The sequence below is a fragment of the Triturus cristatus genome, chromosome 1_2 (genome assembly GCF_964204655.1).
Source record: "Triturus cristatus chromosome 1_2, aTriCri1.1, whole genome shotgun sequence".
Taxonomy (NCBI): Eukaryota; Metazoa; Chordata; class Amphibia; order Caudata; family Salamandridae; genus Triturus; species Triturus cristatus.
In genome coordinates, this window is record NC_140580.1 from 1,189,599,842 (window position 1) to 1,189,616,807 (window position 16,966).

The 16,966-nt window shown below is 48.7% G+C and overlaps 1 protein-coding gene across 2 annotated transcripts in view; it reads left to right on the forward strand.

Annotated features, from left to right (window-relative positions):
• CDK9 (cyclin dependent kinase 9) overlaps positions 1–10,883 on the forward strand; it is a 37,597-nt gene extending 26,714 nt beyond the window's left edge. For both annotated transcript variants that reach the window (XM_085614133.1, XM_085614134.1), the window contains exons 5-7: positions 190–361; positions 8,989–9,137; positions 9,783–10,883. In XM_085614133.1, the coding sequence (XP_085470259.1) occupies positions 190–361; positions 8,989–9,137; positions 9,783–10,148 (687 nt within the window). In that variant the 3' untranslated portion in view covers positions 10,149–10,883. The remainder of the gene's footprint in view (positions 1–189; positions 362–8,988; positions 9,138–9,782) is intronic.
• Positions 10,884–16,966: the final 6,083 nt, after the last annotated feature.

Here is a 16,966-nt window from a genome sequence, read left to right on the forward strand (position 1 = left end):
CTCTGGAGCTCATAATTTTAAAACTTTTCGGTGTTTGCATATTATGTTTTTCATTTATGAACTCTGTAACACTGTGAGAGCATTAAACAAAATTAAGGTGCTATTAAAGGACTATGTTACATTTACATTGTTTCTATTGAATGTTTTTTTTCTGAGCATTATAGAGCTAACCTGTTCTTCTTTGGACAGATCTTGCACAGGGACATGAAAGCTGCCAATGTGCTCATCACCCGGGACGGTGTCCTGAAGCTGGCAGACTTTGGCTTGGCTCGAGCCTTCAGCCTTGCCAAGAACAGTCAGCCCAACCGCTACACCAACCGTGTGGTGACGCTCTGGTACCGTCCTCCAGAACTCTTGCTCGGTGCGTACTGTTTTCAGATTCTCCAAACATGGCAGGCCTAAAACATCATTAAAATGCTACAAGACCAGCAGGTCTAGTGACTTGATAAATCTACTCAACCTTAACTGTAATGCATTGACCCATAAGCGGGTCTCATTATGTCATCCTAGGCAAACGTTTTATTTTGCAGAGCCACCTTCCAATATGTGAGTTCAGCATTCCCACTGTATTAAATAAACTATTTGGTTTGATTAAAAAGACTAAACATTTGCTTCATGCATAATAACAATCTAACCTACATATAGGGTACATGAGAACCCTGACTTGCCTCTTAGTTCATTAATAGCATTGCTATCAGGGCTGGGGCCAGAGAGTGTCTCGGTTCATCTTTAAAAAAAACACTTTTAATCAAAATCTCCTGGTCTTCCTTTCCTATGTCTCCTTCTGTCAGTAACTCATTGTTTTCATGTGTCCTACTGTCCTCTCCTGGTCTTGCTTTCCTATGTCCCGTTCTGTCCTCTTCTGGGCTTCCATCCCTATGCCCTCTTCTGTCAGTAACTCCTCGTCTTTTCATGTGTCCCCTCCTGGTCTTCCTTACCTATGTCCTCTTCTGCCAGTGACTCCTTCCTTCCTATGTCCCCTCCTGGTCTTCCTTCCCTATGTCCCCTTCTGTCGGTGACTCCTTGGTCTTCCTTCCCTATGTCCCCTTCTGTCGGTGACTCCTTCCTTCCCTATGTCCCCTCCTGGTCTTCCTTCCCTATGTCCCCTTCTGTCAGTAAATCCTAGTCTTTTCATATGTCCCCTCCTGTCCTCTTCTCCCTTCCCTATGTCCCTTCTGTCAGTAAATCCTAGTCTTTTCATATGTCCCCTCATGTTCTTCCTTCCCTAAGTCCCCTTCTGTCAGTGATTCCTTCCTTTCATATGTGCCCTCCTGTCGTCTTCTGGTCTTCCTTCCCTATGTCCCCTTCTGTCAGTGATTCCTTCCTTTCATATGTGCCCTCCTGTCGTCTTCTGGTCTTCCTTCCCTATGTCCCCTTCTGTCAGTGACTCCTTCCTTTCATATGTGCCCTTCTGGTCTTCCTTCCCTATGTCCCCTCCTATCTTTCATATGTCCTCTCTATGGCACCTTCTGTTAGTGATTCCTTCCTTTCATATGTGCCCTTCTAGTCTTCCTGTCCTATTTCCCCTTCTGTCAGTGACTCCTTCCTTTCATATATCCCCTCCTGTCCCCTTCTGGTCTTCCTTCCTATGTCCCCTTTTGTCAATGACGCCTTCCTTTCAGATATCCTCTTCTGTTCTTCCTTCCCTAAGTCCCCTTCTGTCAGTGACTCCTTCCTTTCATATGTGCCCTCCTGTCCTCTCCTCGTCTTCCTTCCCTATGTCCCCTTCTGTCAGTAAATCCTAGTCTTTTCATATGTCCCCTCATGTTCTTCCTTCCCTATGTCCCCTTCTGTCAGTGACTCCTTCCTTTCATATGTGCCCTCCTGTCGTCTTCTGGTCTTCCTTCCCTATGTCCCCTTCTGTCAGTGATTCCTTCCTTTCATATGTGCCCTCCTGTCGTCTTCTGGTCTTCCTTCCCTATGTCCCCTTCTGTCAGTGACTCCTTCCTTTCATATGTGCCCTTCTGGTCTTCCTTCCCTATGTCCCCTCCTATATTTCATATGTCCTCTCTATGGCACCTTCTGTTAGTGATTCCTTCCTTTCATATATCCCCTCCTGTCTCCTTCTGGTCTTCCTTCCCTATGTGCTCTTCTGTCAGTGACTCCTTCCTTTCATATGTCCTCTCTATGGCCCCTTCTGTCAGTGACTCCTTCCTTTCATATGTGCCCTTCTAGTCTTCCTGTCCTATTTCCCCTTCTGTCAGTGACTCCTTCCTTTCATATATCCCCTCCTGTCTCCTTCTGGTCTTCCTTCCCTATGTGCTCTTCTTTCAGTGACTCCTTCCTTTCATATGTCCTCTCTATGGCCCCTTCTATCAGTGATTCCTTCCTTTCATATGTCCTCTCCTGGTCTTCCTTTCATATGCCCCCTTCTGTCAGTAAATCCTTGTCTTTTCATATGCCAGCTGCTGTCTTCTGCTGTTCTTCCTTTTCCTCCTGCTGTTCTCTCAGGGCTTTTCTTTCCTGTGTCCTGCTCTCATCACATCTTCCTGTCCTTTGTCTTCTTCCGTCTGAATTCTTCTGCTTTTACTTTCCTGTGTCTCCTGCTGTCCTTGTTGGTATTTCTTTCCTGTCCCTCCTGCTGTCCTTCTTGGTAATTCTTTCCTGTGTCCTGCTGTCAGTTCATTTTCGTTTCCTGCGTCTCCTGCTGTCCTGTGCTGTTCTTTCCTGCCTTCATCTCCTGACATGCTTTCTTCCTTGCCTAGTTTCATCTGTCCTTTCCAGGTCTTCCTTTCCTGTGTCCCCTTCTGCATTTGGCTCTTACCATGGCTGTCCTCTCCTGGTCTTTTTTCCCCCATGTCTTCTGCATTTGTCCAGGCTTCTTTTTTTCCTGTCTCAGCTGTACTCTCCTCATCTTCTTTCCCAGTGTTTGATCTTCTGTTCTCAGTCTGCATCCGTCTTCTTGCGCCCCTCCCCTGTGCTTGCATTACTCTTCCTCATGCATGTCCCCAAGCCTCCATGGTGCAGAAGAGTAATTATTTGGGAGTGAGGTGAATTCGCATTTTTTCCAGAGTGGGATTGATGTGAACATTTGGTTCGAGGCATATGAGCTGCAGATCACACACTTGCATTAGATCTCCATCTGGTGTTGGGCTCGGATGCTTGCACCTTGTTGTTGTCTTGGAAGAAGTCTTTGTAGTCACGAGATAGGTGACTCCTCCCTTGGACGATAGTGCGCATGGGCATCGACTCCATCCTTAGATTGTTTTTTTCCGCCATTGGGTTCGGATGCAACTTTTGCACTCCGGTTCGAAATTTCCATTTCAAATTTTTTCGACGTGCAAAACTTTCACAAACTCTTCGGATTAACTTCGAACATCTTCATCTTCGACGCGCCTTTCATCGGCTCGATTCCGATCGTCGACGCAGGCCGCTGGGCCTATCCACGGCGTAAGGCCTACGGCTCATGGAAAGGACGCCATTCAAGAAATGCCCCCAGTGTGGAGCAAAGTTCCAGCACAGTGACCATCATAAGGTCTGCAACCTGTGCCTCTCACCAGAACATGACGAGTCAAGCTGTCCGGCATGCGCATCCTTTCGATCGAAGAAGACTGTTCGAGATCAAAGGGTCCGTCGACACATCATGGTGCAGAGATCAGCTCTGGAACCAGAGGACATCTTCGACGAAGGCCCGGATGTCCCAGAAGAAGATTCCAAAGATCTCGAAATCGTGTCCGAGGCAGAAGACTCAGACGACCCCATCACTCCTGGTCAATGAGTGAGTACTACTGCCCCTACCCCAGCCCAACCACCAAAACTGAAGGCACTGGTCAAGACTTCGCCTGTTGGCCCCAGTCATGACCGAAAACACACTTCAGAAGCCCCACCTCCGGGCTCGGCTCCGAAGAAAAAAGAGAAGCCTTCCGGTAGCTCGGGACCGAGCAAACCTCATATATTCGTCCCGCCGGTGCCTTCGGCCCCGAAGCCAAAGGAGCACTCTGCTCCAAAATCGGTTCCGACTCCTTCCACCTCAAAAAACAAACCGGCCCCGAAAACCTTGAGGCCCGTGGATAAACTGGCATCGAACACTTTTAAGCCTAAAGATCCCGCGTGGGCTCCGAAACCAAAATCCTTGGAACCAAAAGACCAGCCTAAGGACTCTACCATGCCTCCTAAGGCTAAAGACAATAGAACTCAACACCAGTCCTGCTAGGAACTGAAAAAATCGACACCGAAAGCGGTTACCGAGGAAGAGGAACTTTTTCATCCGGATCCTATCGATCCTAGGCAAAAAAAGATCTATATTAATCCTAAAACAGGACGTCACAGCTGTGCCATGCAAGAAGAGTAAGTTACACACAGCACATGCCCCTCCAGTGCCTGTGAAAAAGGACTCTGCTACATCTCCTATGCCTCCTTCTTCTCCTGTATTTCTTTCTAACCCACTTCCTCTCCTTAAATCCGTTACACCACCTCCAGATGATGATGATGATGATGACCTAGGGGTGGGGGGGGTGACCCTAATGAATCGTTCACAGATCCAGACGACCCACCTCAAGATGATTGGGAGTACCCTGTCCCAACAGATCGACCAGACCTCCCAAGCCCCCAGCCATACCCCTCAAAACCATCTTCCCCAGACGATCATATTGGTTTTGGACAACTGCTTAATAGGGCTGCCGTTTAGCGCTGCGTGACAATGCACTCAGACACAGCAGAGGAGGACTTCCTTTTAGATGCATTCGAACAGTCCCAAAAGTCCTTTCCAGATATTGCCAATGATCAAGGGAGTCCTTAAGCATGCCCCTGAAGTGTTCAAAGATTCTTAACCCTAGAATCGATTTAAAAAAAATACATAGCCGTGCCCCTGAAGACCCTGCTTACATTAGGGGACAGCTGCCTTTGGATTCTCTAGTAGTTTCCAATGCTAGAAAGGGCGCCAACTCACAAACCTCTGGGGATGCACCACCCCCGGATAAAGAATCCAAATTACTGGACGCTTCTGGCAAAAGGGTAGCTGCGCAGTCAGCCAATCACTGGTGCATAGCCAACACGCAAGCACTGCTGGCTAGATACGATCGGGCCCACTATGACCAACTGGAAACCCTATTACAACATTTGCCTGACCAATATAAAACCCAAGCAAATGATCTCATCCAAGAGGGCAAGCTAATTTCAAACGCGTCAATTAAATGCGCACTTGACGCGGCAGACACTGCCTCCAGATCCATCAATACCAGTGTACTCCTTAGACGCCATGCCTGGCTGCGCATTTCAGGCTGTAAGCATGAGGTCCAGACTACCATCCCCAACCAGCCGTTCAACCAAGAACAACTTTTTGGCCCGGCTGTAGACACTGCACTCGAAAGAATGAAGAAAGACACAGAGACTGCTAAGTCCATGGGAGCGTTACAGTCTCCACAAACACGTGGCTCCTTTTGTCGCTCCTTCTATAGAGGAGCCTCCAAAAACATGGGCACAGACACCTCCTCTTCGTTTAAAGCCACTACACAAACTTCCCCCAATAGAGGATATTTTAGAGGTGGATACAGAGGGAATAACAATAAAGGAAGAGACTGAGGTAATTACACTCGCGCCTCCCCCACTACAAAAGAGTGACTTTCCTCCGCTTCCCCCAGACCGTTCCACTCCGGTCAGGGGAAGATTCACAGTTAGTACCTGTCTGGAATTCCATCACAACAGATAAGTGGGTAAGACAGATTATCCAGCATGGTTACTGCCTGGAACTTACAGCTACCCCCCCCCCCCCCCCCCCCCACACACATACCACCCAAGCAGCGTCCAATGTCCACAGATCAGCTCACACTACTAAAACAAGAGGTTCTCTCACTGCTTCAAAAACACGCACTAGAGCCTGTCCCCTTACAACATCAAGGAACAGGGGGTTTACTCGGTGTACTTCCTAATACCCAAAAAGGACAGGACGCTAAGACCAATACTGGACCTCAGACCCCTCAATCTGTATATACATTCGGATCATTTTCATATGATCACTCTCCAACAAGTGCTCCCGCTGCTGCAACAAGGCGATTTCCTTGCCACACTAGATCTTAAGGACGCTTACTTCCACATTCACATACATCCTGCTCACAGGAAGTATCTAAGGTTTGTGGTGGACGGACAACACTACCAGTTCACAGTACTTCCATTTGGGGTAACAACCGCGCCCAGAGTATTCACAAAATGTCTAGCAGTAGTAGCAGCACATCTCAGAAGACGACAAATTCATGTCTTCCCCTATCTAGACGACTGGCTCATAAAAGCAAAGTCCTTCAACAAATCTGTTCTACACACTCCCCAAACCATCCAAATGTTACACAACTTGGGGTTCACTATCAACTATCCCAAGTCTCATCTCCAACCCTCTCATATACACCAATGTCTAGGAGCTACCATAAACGCCTTCACAGCCCTAGAATATCCCAGCCCAGCCAGGATAGCCAGTATACAAGCTCCTATCACAAAATTTCAAAACTAACACACTCTTCCAGCCAGAGTGTTCATGTAGCTCATAGGCATGATGGCGTCTTGTATCTTCATTGTGCCTTATGCAAGACTTCAAATTCGTCCCTTGCAGGAATGTCTAGCACGTCAGTGGAATCAGGCTCATGGACAACTCTCAGATCTGGTGTTGGTGCACAGCCGCACACATCGCTCTCTGCAGTGGTGGAACACAAGAAACGTATTCAAAGGGCGGCCGTTCCTCGAACTTGTTCCACAGATAGTACTCAGGACAGACGCATCACTCACAGGATGGGGAGCCCATCTCCTCAGACATACAACTCCAGGCAAGTGGACCACTCAACAAAAAGTGCTCCACATCAATCACCTGGCACTACTAGCAATATTTCTAGCATTAAAATCATTCAAAGTTCATGTACAGAACAAAGCTGTCCTGATCCGGACGGACAACATGACAGCCATGTACTACATACAAAAACAAGGAGGCACATATTCTCTGCAGCTGTCCCACCTCGCACAGAACATTTGGAGATGGGCCATTCCACAAAATATATATCTACTTGCCGAACACCTTCCAGGAGTTCACAATCAGATGGCGGATCTGTTAATTCGACAAACACAACAGATTCTTGAATGGGAACTACATCCCCAGCTTCTTCTACCATTTTTCCAGATGTGGGGCCAACCAGACGTAGATCTGTTCGCCACACACAAACGCAAAAATGCCCAACCTTCGGCGCCAGGTTTCCACACCCATTGTCCAAGGGCAATGCGATATGGATGAACTGGTCAGGCAGATTTGCGTACGCTTTTCTGCCACTCCCACTGATTCCACTAGTGGTACGCAAGCTCCGACAACAGCCTCTCAAACTAATCTTAGTAGCTCCCACATGGGCACGCCAACCGTGGTTCTCAACACTGTTGGAACTCTCACTAGTTCCGCACCAAAAACTACTCCTGTCCCCATCTCTGCTAACGCAGAACCATGGAGAGATCAGACATCCAGACCCAGGTCAGCTGAATCTGGCGATCTGGCTCCTGAAGTCCTAGAGTTCGGTTACCTTAACCTGCCACCGGACTGTATGAACATCATTAAAGAAGCCAGACGCCCTAAGACTAGAGCTTGCTATGCTGCAAAATGGAAAATATTTGACATTTACTGCTCCAGCAACCATATTGATCCACTGGATGCCTCCATCCAGAATATCATTTTCTACCTACTGCACTTGCAAAGTTGTAATCTAGCATACTCATCCATACGCTTACATCTAGCAGCATTCGCGGCTTATCTGCAAAACAGACACCACTTGCCACTTTTTAGAGTCCCTGCAATTAAGGCCTTCATGGAGGGCCTGAAAAGAATCATTCCTCCTAGGTTACCACCCTCTCCAGTGTGGAATCTAAATATTGTTGCTACAAGGCTCATGGTACCCCCATTTGAACCTTTACATAAATGCGAACTGCAGTTCCTTACATGGAAAGTAGCTTTCCTTATTGCCATCACCTCTCTGAGTAAGTGAGATCCAGGCTTTAACCATACATGAACCATTCTTACAATTACATCGTAACAAGGTGGTTCTCAGAACAAAATCAAAATTCCTTCCTAAAGTCATCTCTCCATTTCATCTTAACCAATCTGTAGAGTTACCAGTGTTTTTTCCAAACCAAGACTCCGTGGCAGAGAGATGTAAAAAGAGCCCTGCTCTATTACATTGACAGAACTAAATCTTTTTGCAAAACAATTGTTGGTAGCTTTCTCCCCGCCGCATAAGGGTAATCCCATCTCCAAAGCTGGGATTGCAAGGTGGATTGTTAAATGTATCCAAATATGCTACCAGAAAGCAAAGCGCACATTGACAATTCCCCCTAGAGCGCACTCCACATGCAAACTAGGGGCTTCCATGGCATTCTTAGGGAACATTCCCGTAGAAGACATTTGTAAGGCAGCCACATGGTCTACCACACACACCTTCACTAAACACTATTGTGTTAACGTGCAGGCTAAGCAACAGGCTTCCGTAGGCCAAGCTGTTCTTAAAACTCTCTTTCAAACTACTGCAACCGATACAGGTGACCACCGCTAGGGGAGACACTGCTGTACAGTCTATGCAAGTGTGTGATCTGCAGCTCATATGCCTCGAACAAAAAATGCTACTTACCAGTATGCATCTGTTCTTGGCATGTAGAGCTGCAGATCCACACACGCCCACCCACCTCCCTGGGACCTGTATCTGTTCCAGTTCTATCTTACTTAGATATCACACATGGACATCTTTTTCTTTCTACTAACTCGATCATTTCCCATCATGGCGAAAAACAATCTAAGGATGGAGTCGATAACCATGCACACTATCGTCCAAGGGAGGAGTCACCTAGCTCGTGACTACAAAAGACTTCTTCCAAGACAACAACAAGGTGCAAGCATCCGAGCCCAACACCAGATGGCGATCTATGCACAGTGTGTGGATCTGCAGCTCTACATGCCAAGAACAGATGCATACTGGTAAGTAGCATTTTCCTTTTTTACTGTTAATTTGATGTTGATTTATTAATATTTTATTTTAGGAGAGCGTGATTATGGCCCACCCATAGACTTGTGGGGTGGAGGGTGCATCATGGCGGAGATGTGGACTCGAAGCCCCATCATGCAGGGAAACACCGAGCAGCATCAGCTCACCCTCATTAGCCAGCTGTGCGGCTCCATCACGCCTGAGGTAAGGGCTGTACACAGCAGTGCTGCGGTCTGTGTCTTTCTACCGACCTCACCATCTCTGTCCCCTTCATCCGAGACAGTAGTACCCTGCTGATTGTTACTGGGCCAGAATTGTGCATGGACTGGGAAAGCAGATATGTGTTTAATCTCTGCAGGTCGAGGTTGTACAATGAGGTGCGTCTAGGCACATTGGGGTTTCTGGCTGTGCTTCAGTGGTGGTCTCATGATTGGAGTTCAAGTGTCTGAAGAGCAGGGGCGACTAACACGGAGTATGCTATAGACCCCGGTGCCTGCTGGTTTCTAGTCTGCGATAGCTGCACCCCATGTCCCTCCCTGCGCAGTACTGCGCTTCCCGCGCTCTACAACGTGCTGCTTGTTTCTAGTCTGCGATAGCTGCACCCCATGTCCCTCCATGTGCAGTACTGCGCTTCCCTCGCTCTACAACGTGCTGCTTGTTTCTAGTCTGCGATAGCTGCATCCCATGTCCCTCCCTGTGCAGTACTGCGCTTCCCTCGCTCTACAACGTGCTGCTTGTTTCTAGTCTGCGATAGCTGCACCCCATGTCCCTCCCTGTGCAGTACTGCGCTTCCCTCGCTCTACAACGCGCTGCTTGTTTCTTACCCTCTTGCTTCTCTTCCTCCTTGAGGTGTGGCCCAATGTGGACAAGTATGAGCTGTACCAGAAGCTGGAGCTGCCCAAAGGTCAGAAGCGCAAGGTGAAGGAGCGGCTCAAGGCTTACGTCAAGGACCCCTATGCTCTGGACCTGATTGACAAGCTGTTGGTGCTGGATCCGGCCCAGCGCACAGACAGTGATGACGCCCTCAACCACGACTTCTTCTGGTCTGACCCAATGCCGTCCGATCTTAAAAATATGCTGTCTGCCCACAACCAATCCATGTTTGAATACCTGGCCCCACCTAGGAGGAGGGGTGGACATATGCCTCAGCAGCCGGCCAATCAGACTAGGAACCCTGCAGCTACTAATCAGACAGAGTTTGATAGAGTTTTTTGACTATTTTCTATTTGTTTTTGGATCTAAAAAAGACTTATTTATTTTTTTGTTTTTTTAATTACAAACTTGACACGAGATGAAGAATGACATTGTGAGCAATCTGTGCGCGGGCTGCTAGAGACAGGATAGCAGTCAGACCCTGCAGAATAACATCTCTTCAAACGCAAGGGAACTTGGGACAACAGCCAAGTGGACAATGTTGCTTTTTTTGCTAATGAAGCGCAGAGGGACGGGGTTTTTGTGGATCGGAGAGGTGAAAAAATATGGTCTTTCCTGTCTGGCCAAATGATAGATTCATATATTAACGACACTGGAAATTGTGCATTTCTCAGCTTTGATCACACGAGTGAGAACCAAGCTTGTGCTGAGTAGAGACTTGGTGACCAGGCGTATACTAGGTAATTGCGTTGTCTTTTAATTCTACCCTGTCTTCCTTTGGTTAATGCTTGCTTTGGCCCAACTGTGATTGAACCTGTGGCCTCCAAATCCGTTATGGGCCTCTTCAAGCGATGCTGCCTTTCAGGCTCCACTGGTCCTGCCTGATTGGAACTCTGTGGCTGCTGATCATGAGACGGAATTATTTTGATTCTTCAGCAAAGAGAAGTAGGTAAAGATCATTGAGAACTTGAAGTTTTTGTATGTTTTGTGGACATTATATCCAGTTTCTACTTCTGTTCATATTTTTGTCACTGAGAAGTAAGATCTGGAAATTAAAACTTCATTTTGTAGTTTAAACTTGGCATTGTTTGCTTCTTCACCGCAGCGAGGAGCTGCTTTGTTTGGTTTTCCAAATCCTGCACCATGGTGTTCTGCTGAGTCCTGTGGGCTGCAGTGTGAAGTTTGAGCAGTGAGGAGCTGCGCCGTGGTGTTCTGAGTCCTGTGGGCTGCAGTGTGAGGTCTTAAGATGATTCTTGTGTGATGCTGACGTTTTTTGTCCGCTTATCTTTTCTTTATGTTCAAAATTATATTGTATGATTTCAGATCTGTTGTCGCGTGGGGATTTCTACAAGGATATTTGCTCTTGTTAACAAAATATGGTGCCACCTCCCCCTGGTTATGTTGGAAAGCAGAGGTTCGGAGTATAACTTTGAAAAGTTGATGTTGTTTACTCCTTGTTTTTGCCAGGTGGAACATCTCCTCTCATGAAGCTGCTCAGGAGGACCCATTGGGATATGGGTTGCTCAGAAGCACAGCCTCAAGGTGCCTAGTGGTATAGTCCACTCCATCAAGAATGTATAGAAAGCCTGAGGTTGTTTGGATGTTCTAAGAGATCAATTTTGTTGACCCCTATGCTTTCACAGGGGCACATCCCATGGGTAAGGTTAACTGGGGTGCCCGGTCTGACATCCCGCTTCCCCTCATTGCCACTCCTCTGGCAAGTTTTAGAAGTCATGAAAAATGCTCTTTACATCCTAACCTATGTTGGGCCAGTAAAAGAGAAGCCAGGCGCTCCCTTATTTTCTCGATAGCCAGGTACCCCGCTATGTGTAGCTCAAGAACCAGTTGCATCAAGTCATTTTTTTAAACTATATGGGCATGTAGCCCCTCTTTGATCAACGCAGAAGGCTTACTATTGGAGTGCATCATTCTAGGCCACCTTGGAGTTTCCGATACATAATCAGAGCCCCCTGTGACCTCTGGGCCTTCTTCTTGGAAGGTCTCAACCGTGCCTCTGGTTGGGACCCAGGCTTGAGCTCGCTCTCTTTCAGAGGACTCTGCTCTCTGGCGCAGAATGTGCTGGGCCCTAACCCAGTACATCCTCAATGTCCGTGTATGACTTTTACTTCGGCCTTTCTGTGGTCTTAATCTCTTTGAGGAGGAATCTCCTCAGTGGCTTGGGGAGTCCGGAAGCCTGCAAACGAGTCAAAGAGTTTCACCTTCTTTTGGGTCCTTACCAAAACGCAATCTACGAACATTACCCCTATACCCGACCAATATGGGTTCGACCTCCTCTTTTACCTATCTGAAGGGAAATGCATATCAGCTGGATGACTTGGCTCTCCCCCTGTAGTCAGGAAGGCTTTGCCAGAGGTCAGAAAAGCAGTTTCACCACCATGGCCTTGGTGGGTCCAGTATCTTAAAAAGTTGTGATCCTGTGCCCATCTGTAGGCAGTCCGGAGGGAACTAGGGGAGTGAGGATGACTTCCATTGTCTCAGGTCAGCCTCCACAGAGCCAGTGAGCTGCATGCTACGTTTAGTATGCTTCTGATGGAGGGAAGACAAAGTCTTGGGGACGACAACTGCAGCTTTTGCTGGTAAATCCTTCTTGCTGTAGTGTGGCTTACCGCATCTAAAGCAAAACCAATCCTTGGAATGAGGGGAACAGTCTCTTGACTCAATTTGTAGTCTTGTTTAAAGGACCCATTCCACAGGGGCTTCTGTGGTGCAGATGAAGTTAGGCCCAGTCGGGCGGGAGGGTTGGCTCTGCCACTCTTCTGTTGCTGCTGCGAAGACTTTCAGGAACCCCTATGCCCCTTGGGCTTCTATCCTTGCTGCTGGGAAAATGTATTCTCCCTTGGGCTGCTTTCCATGGTGTTTCGAACCTTTGTCCTCCTTGGTCTCCGATCCCTGCTCCTAGTAACCCTCCCTCCCACCATCTTCTGTTCTTGCTGCCTTGAACCCTTGTCCACTCTGGCTTTCTGGCCTTGTTGCTGGGAACCTGTGCCCGCCCCCTCTCCCCTCCCCTCGGTGCTTCTGCCATTGCTGCTGGAAAACCCCTCCCCTTTGGGCATCTGTTCTTACTGCTGGAACCCTGTCTACCTTTGATTTCTATTTTTGCTGTTGGGCTCTCAAATCCCCCTTGGTCGTCTGTCTGTGCTGCTGGGTACCGCTACCACCCTTGAGTTTCTTCCCTTGCTGCTGAAAACGTTTGTCCACTTTGGGCTGCATTTGACCGTTCTTTCTACTGAATGACATCCTTCTTATGTTTTGGTATAGGACATTGGAGACGAAATGTAAGTGCCATATGCGAGAAGTTGGCCTGGTATATGCTGTCCACTAATTAAAGTGGGCACCTTGTACCAGTCCAAACAACCCTTATTGATGATTAGGTTAAAGACAACCTTTATTGAAAGCTATCCTAGTGGTAGCTATGGAGAGCAGGCTTCAGGCTAAGTCTCAAAGGAATGTAAACCAGCTTGTTTTACCAGATTAGAACCTCCTGAATGACCAAATGAAAGGAGAACCACACCAGTGTTATACACAATATATGTATTTGTTACTAAACATTCTCTACTAACCTCTTCATGAGATTAGAGCACAAGGCACACAATACTTAATCAATAGAACAACAGTAAATAGCACAATACACAGCGGGCTCCAGGAGGAGACCAAACCATATACTAAAAAATAATGGTATAACGACAACGACTTCACTAGACACAGTGCCTAGAGCACGTAGAATTGCTGGGACCCCAAGGAACCACCCAAAGGAGTGACACAGGGGACCCACGGAGGACGGGTGCATTGTGAGAACACAGACGCAAGCTCCGTACAACTCTATGGGAAAGTCGCGGTTGGAATATTCCAGTTTAAGGACACTTCGGAGAGGACTTCAAGCAAACCCTTTGGAACGTAGAAGGTTCTAAGGCCTGCACCCTTGTGAGTACCGAGGTACCCGTGTTACCTATCCCAGAGGAGCTGGGTGCATATAGGTAAAGTGGTGTCGTAAACCCTCGTAGTTTTCAATGGCATGATGCGAAGAAGTGCTGCTGCCGGGAAGATGAAAAGTGTCCGGTGGTATCCAGTCCTGGATCCGAGGTGAGAAGAACCTAAAAGCTAAGGGGACAGAGTTTGGGTCACTTCAGGGTGACCAGGGGCTCGGTAGACTAATGCCCACCGATGTCGGGTGCTTCAGTTGGGAAGATAGGATGTTAACTCTGCAGCCACGGGGACCAGGAGACGACAACAAGTCCGGGGGTGAGCTGTCCCACGAAGGATGTCGAGAGCTTGGGGGGACTGAACACCAACAAGCCTTGGCAACCCATGTGGGCAGAGGAAACAAGTTACGGTGAGGACCAGCAAGGTCCTGGAGACTCTCCAAGCTATGGGGAGTCAGGGCACATCTGCAGCAACCAGGGAAGCCCACAGGAAATCAAAGTTACCTTCACGGGGACCCACAGGCCAACGAATCGGGGATCACGAAGGGACCTCGAGTTGAATTGCGAAGTACAGGCCCACGGAGCAGTCGTGGAATTGAGGCCTGAAATCTTCGGTGGAAATAGTGCTCAAGGTCAGGACTACACGTAGCCCAAAGCACAGCCTCTGGGATCGTCAAAAAGCATATGCTGCTGCAAAAGTACACGGTGCACAGGGGTTCGGGTTGCATGGTCCCCACGAGGGATACTGGTCTCAGGATTGTTGAGAGAGCAGATCGACCTCAGACGCTCGGGAACCCACCTCCTGTGTTGCAGAAATCTTCGAAGTCCTCAGGAGCTCGGGAGATGCAAACCAGTCAGATGCGTTATGGTGACTACTGCTGCGGGGGAGTAACTCCTTTGCTCCAAGGGAGATTCTTCTGTCGTCCAGTGAAGTGTAGACCGTCGAAGTACTTGGTTTCTGCTTGCAGAGTTTAGTCCAGGTAAAATCTAAAGTCTTGTAGTCAGGGTTCTTACTTTATACCCAAGGAAGGGGTTGGACAAACTCTGGGGACCCACCTATGGGAGGGCCAGGACAGAGGGGTGGCTACACCCATGTCCTTTGTCCAGTTTCACGCCAGAGCAGAAGCAAATGGCTCCGGCAACCAGTTTGAGCTGGCCTATGCATAAGGGACACCAAATGTGCCCCCAGTGCAGACATTCTGTGCACCCACCCAGCCCCAATACACTAAAACTTGTCTGGGAGGTGGTCACATCTCCCTGTGACAGGAAACCTATTGTCAGGCATTCCTCTGCTCAAGCTTGTCTCAGCAGCAGGAGGGCAGACTTGTGTCTGTAGCTGGTAGCATCTATTTTGTGATGCCCAGGTCGAAAAAGCTGGTACCGGTGTTCACATAAGTCCCTCTAGAAGGGTGGAATCCTACCTCCCCCGCCAGTTACTGGCAAGGAGATATGATTCCAAGGTGTTTGACACCAAACACGACATGTTTCTAAGCAGTCATTTTAAAGTTAGTATTTACCGCGAGGTTATAATGCACTTAAATATATATTGTTGGCTGCATCACAGACAACCCCGGAAAATAGGTTCCGAAGGCTGCCGAGGGGCTCTGCTTATGCAGGGGCATCCTCTCACATAAAACCCTGCCTTCACGATTGATAAGGCATGCCATAGGGGTGACTGATAGGTTTATATGTGCAGTGATTTAGAATAGATATCGTGAACCTATATCTAAGTAAGGGGTGCATGCACCACCTTACACAGGCTGCAGTAGCAGACCTGTGGTGCCATTTTGAAAGGTCTCTCAGGGGTGGCACAATACATGCTGCAGCCCCTGGGAGGCCTCTGGGGTACCTCTGCCCTGGGTACATGGTGTACCATATACTAGAGACTAATAAGGGTACCCCGTATCCAATTTGGAGTGTACCTAGAGTACATGCAATCAATTTAGAGGAGAAAGCAGATAGACTGGAGTCCTGAATAGCAGGATCCCAGTCAGTCAAACAGTGATACATCAGCAAAAAGTGGAGGTAACCATAAGAAGCAGATGCTACTCTCCTACACCATTTCATATCTGATAGAGACATCTAGCCGTAGATTCCTTAACTTAGGATATCCTCCAGGCGCCAGTCTGGATCCAGAGATTTTTCAGCAGTACCTCTGCATTCTGGTGGACGGCGTCGCATGGCTCCACTCTGTCGTCATCCACAGATATAATGTCAATGGAGCCATATCAGTCCCTCCCAGTGTGCTGACGTTTGTTTTCTTCTTTTCCGCGCTGCAGAGTGGATCCAGGAGAAGCTGTTCCTCTGACCTGTTTTGGCCTTACTGACGCCTTTTCGCTCTGGGAACAGTGTGCGATGCCTTCGGGCTTTCAATCGTGTGAGACCTGTTTGCGACACATGTCAGCAACGGATCGCACACGATTTGTATGTGGTGCTTGGCCGAGCACCACGACTCCCAGGAGTGCAATGCCTGTCGGCAGCTGAAGCCGAAGTCCCTGCGGGAGCATAAGATGAAATTGTTGTCCGTCTCCTTCTTGAGCTGGGACTCCTGTTCGAGGCAGGTCACGAGGTCGTTCCCGAGGATGTTGCTCGCCTTCCTCGGGTAAGCACAAGAGAAAGTCATGAAGACCATCGGCTTCACGTGGTCCTGACGTCGGTGGCTGTTGTTCCTGGTCTTTGCCGGACACGGCCCCTCAGCAGTCGACCCCCGCCTTCCCACCCTTTCCTGGTGTTGGGGCGACAACGGCCCAGATGAAAGCAGATTACCAGGCTTTGCAGGCCATCTTTGGGCCGACCCCTCTCCCTGGCGCGCCTTTGGGCCCCACAGAGAGGGGACTCCGATTCGGAGCTCACCAGTGGGTCGTCTTTGGCACCAATCGAGTACCCTGACTCCGTCTCCGGAGTCACGAGGACGTCGGGAGTCTGCTCCGTGTGGGGTCCTATTCAAACGTCGGGCCACATTCCACCGTCCAGAGACAGCCAGGTGAGGCTTCCTGGAAGGACGTTGGATATGGCCGCTGCAGGGGACTTGTCTCCAAGTCAACGCCGTTATCCACCGCAGTCTCCCATCGTGGTGGATGTCAGGTCAACGCTGTTCCGACGCCGTTCGATGGAGCCTCCTTTACCATTCGCCGGCATCGCTGTGGCACCGCCTTGACATCGTTCGACGCCGGAGATGTCCTTTACTACCCCTTTTCAAATGGAGGATGAGGCACCTAG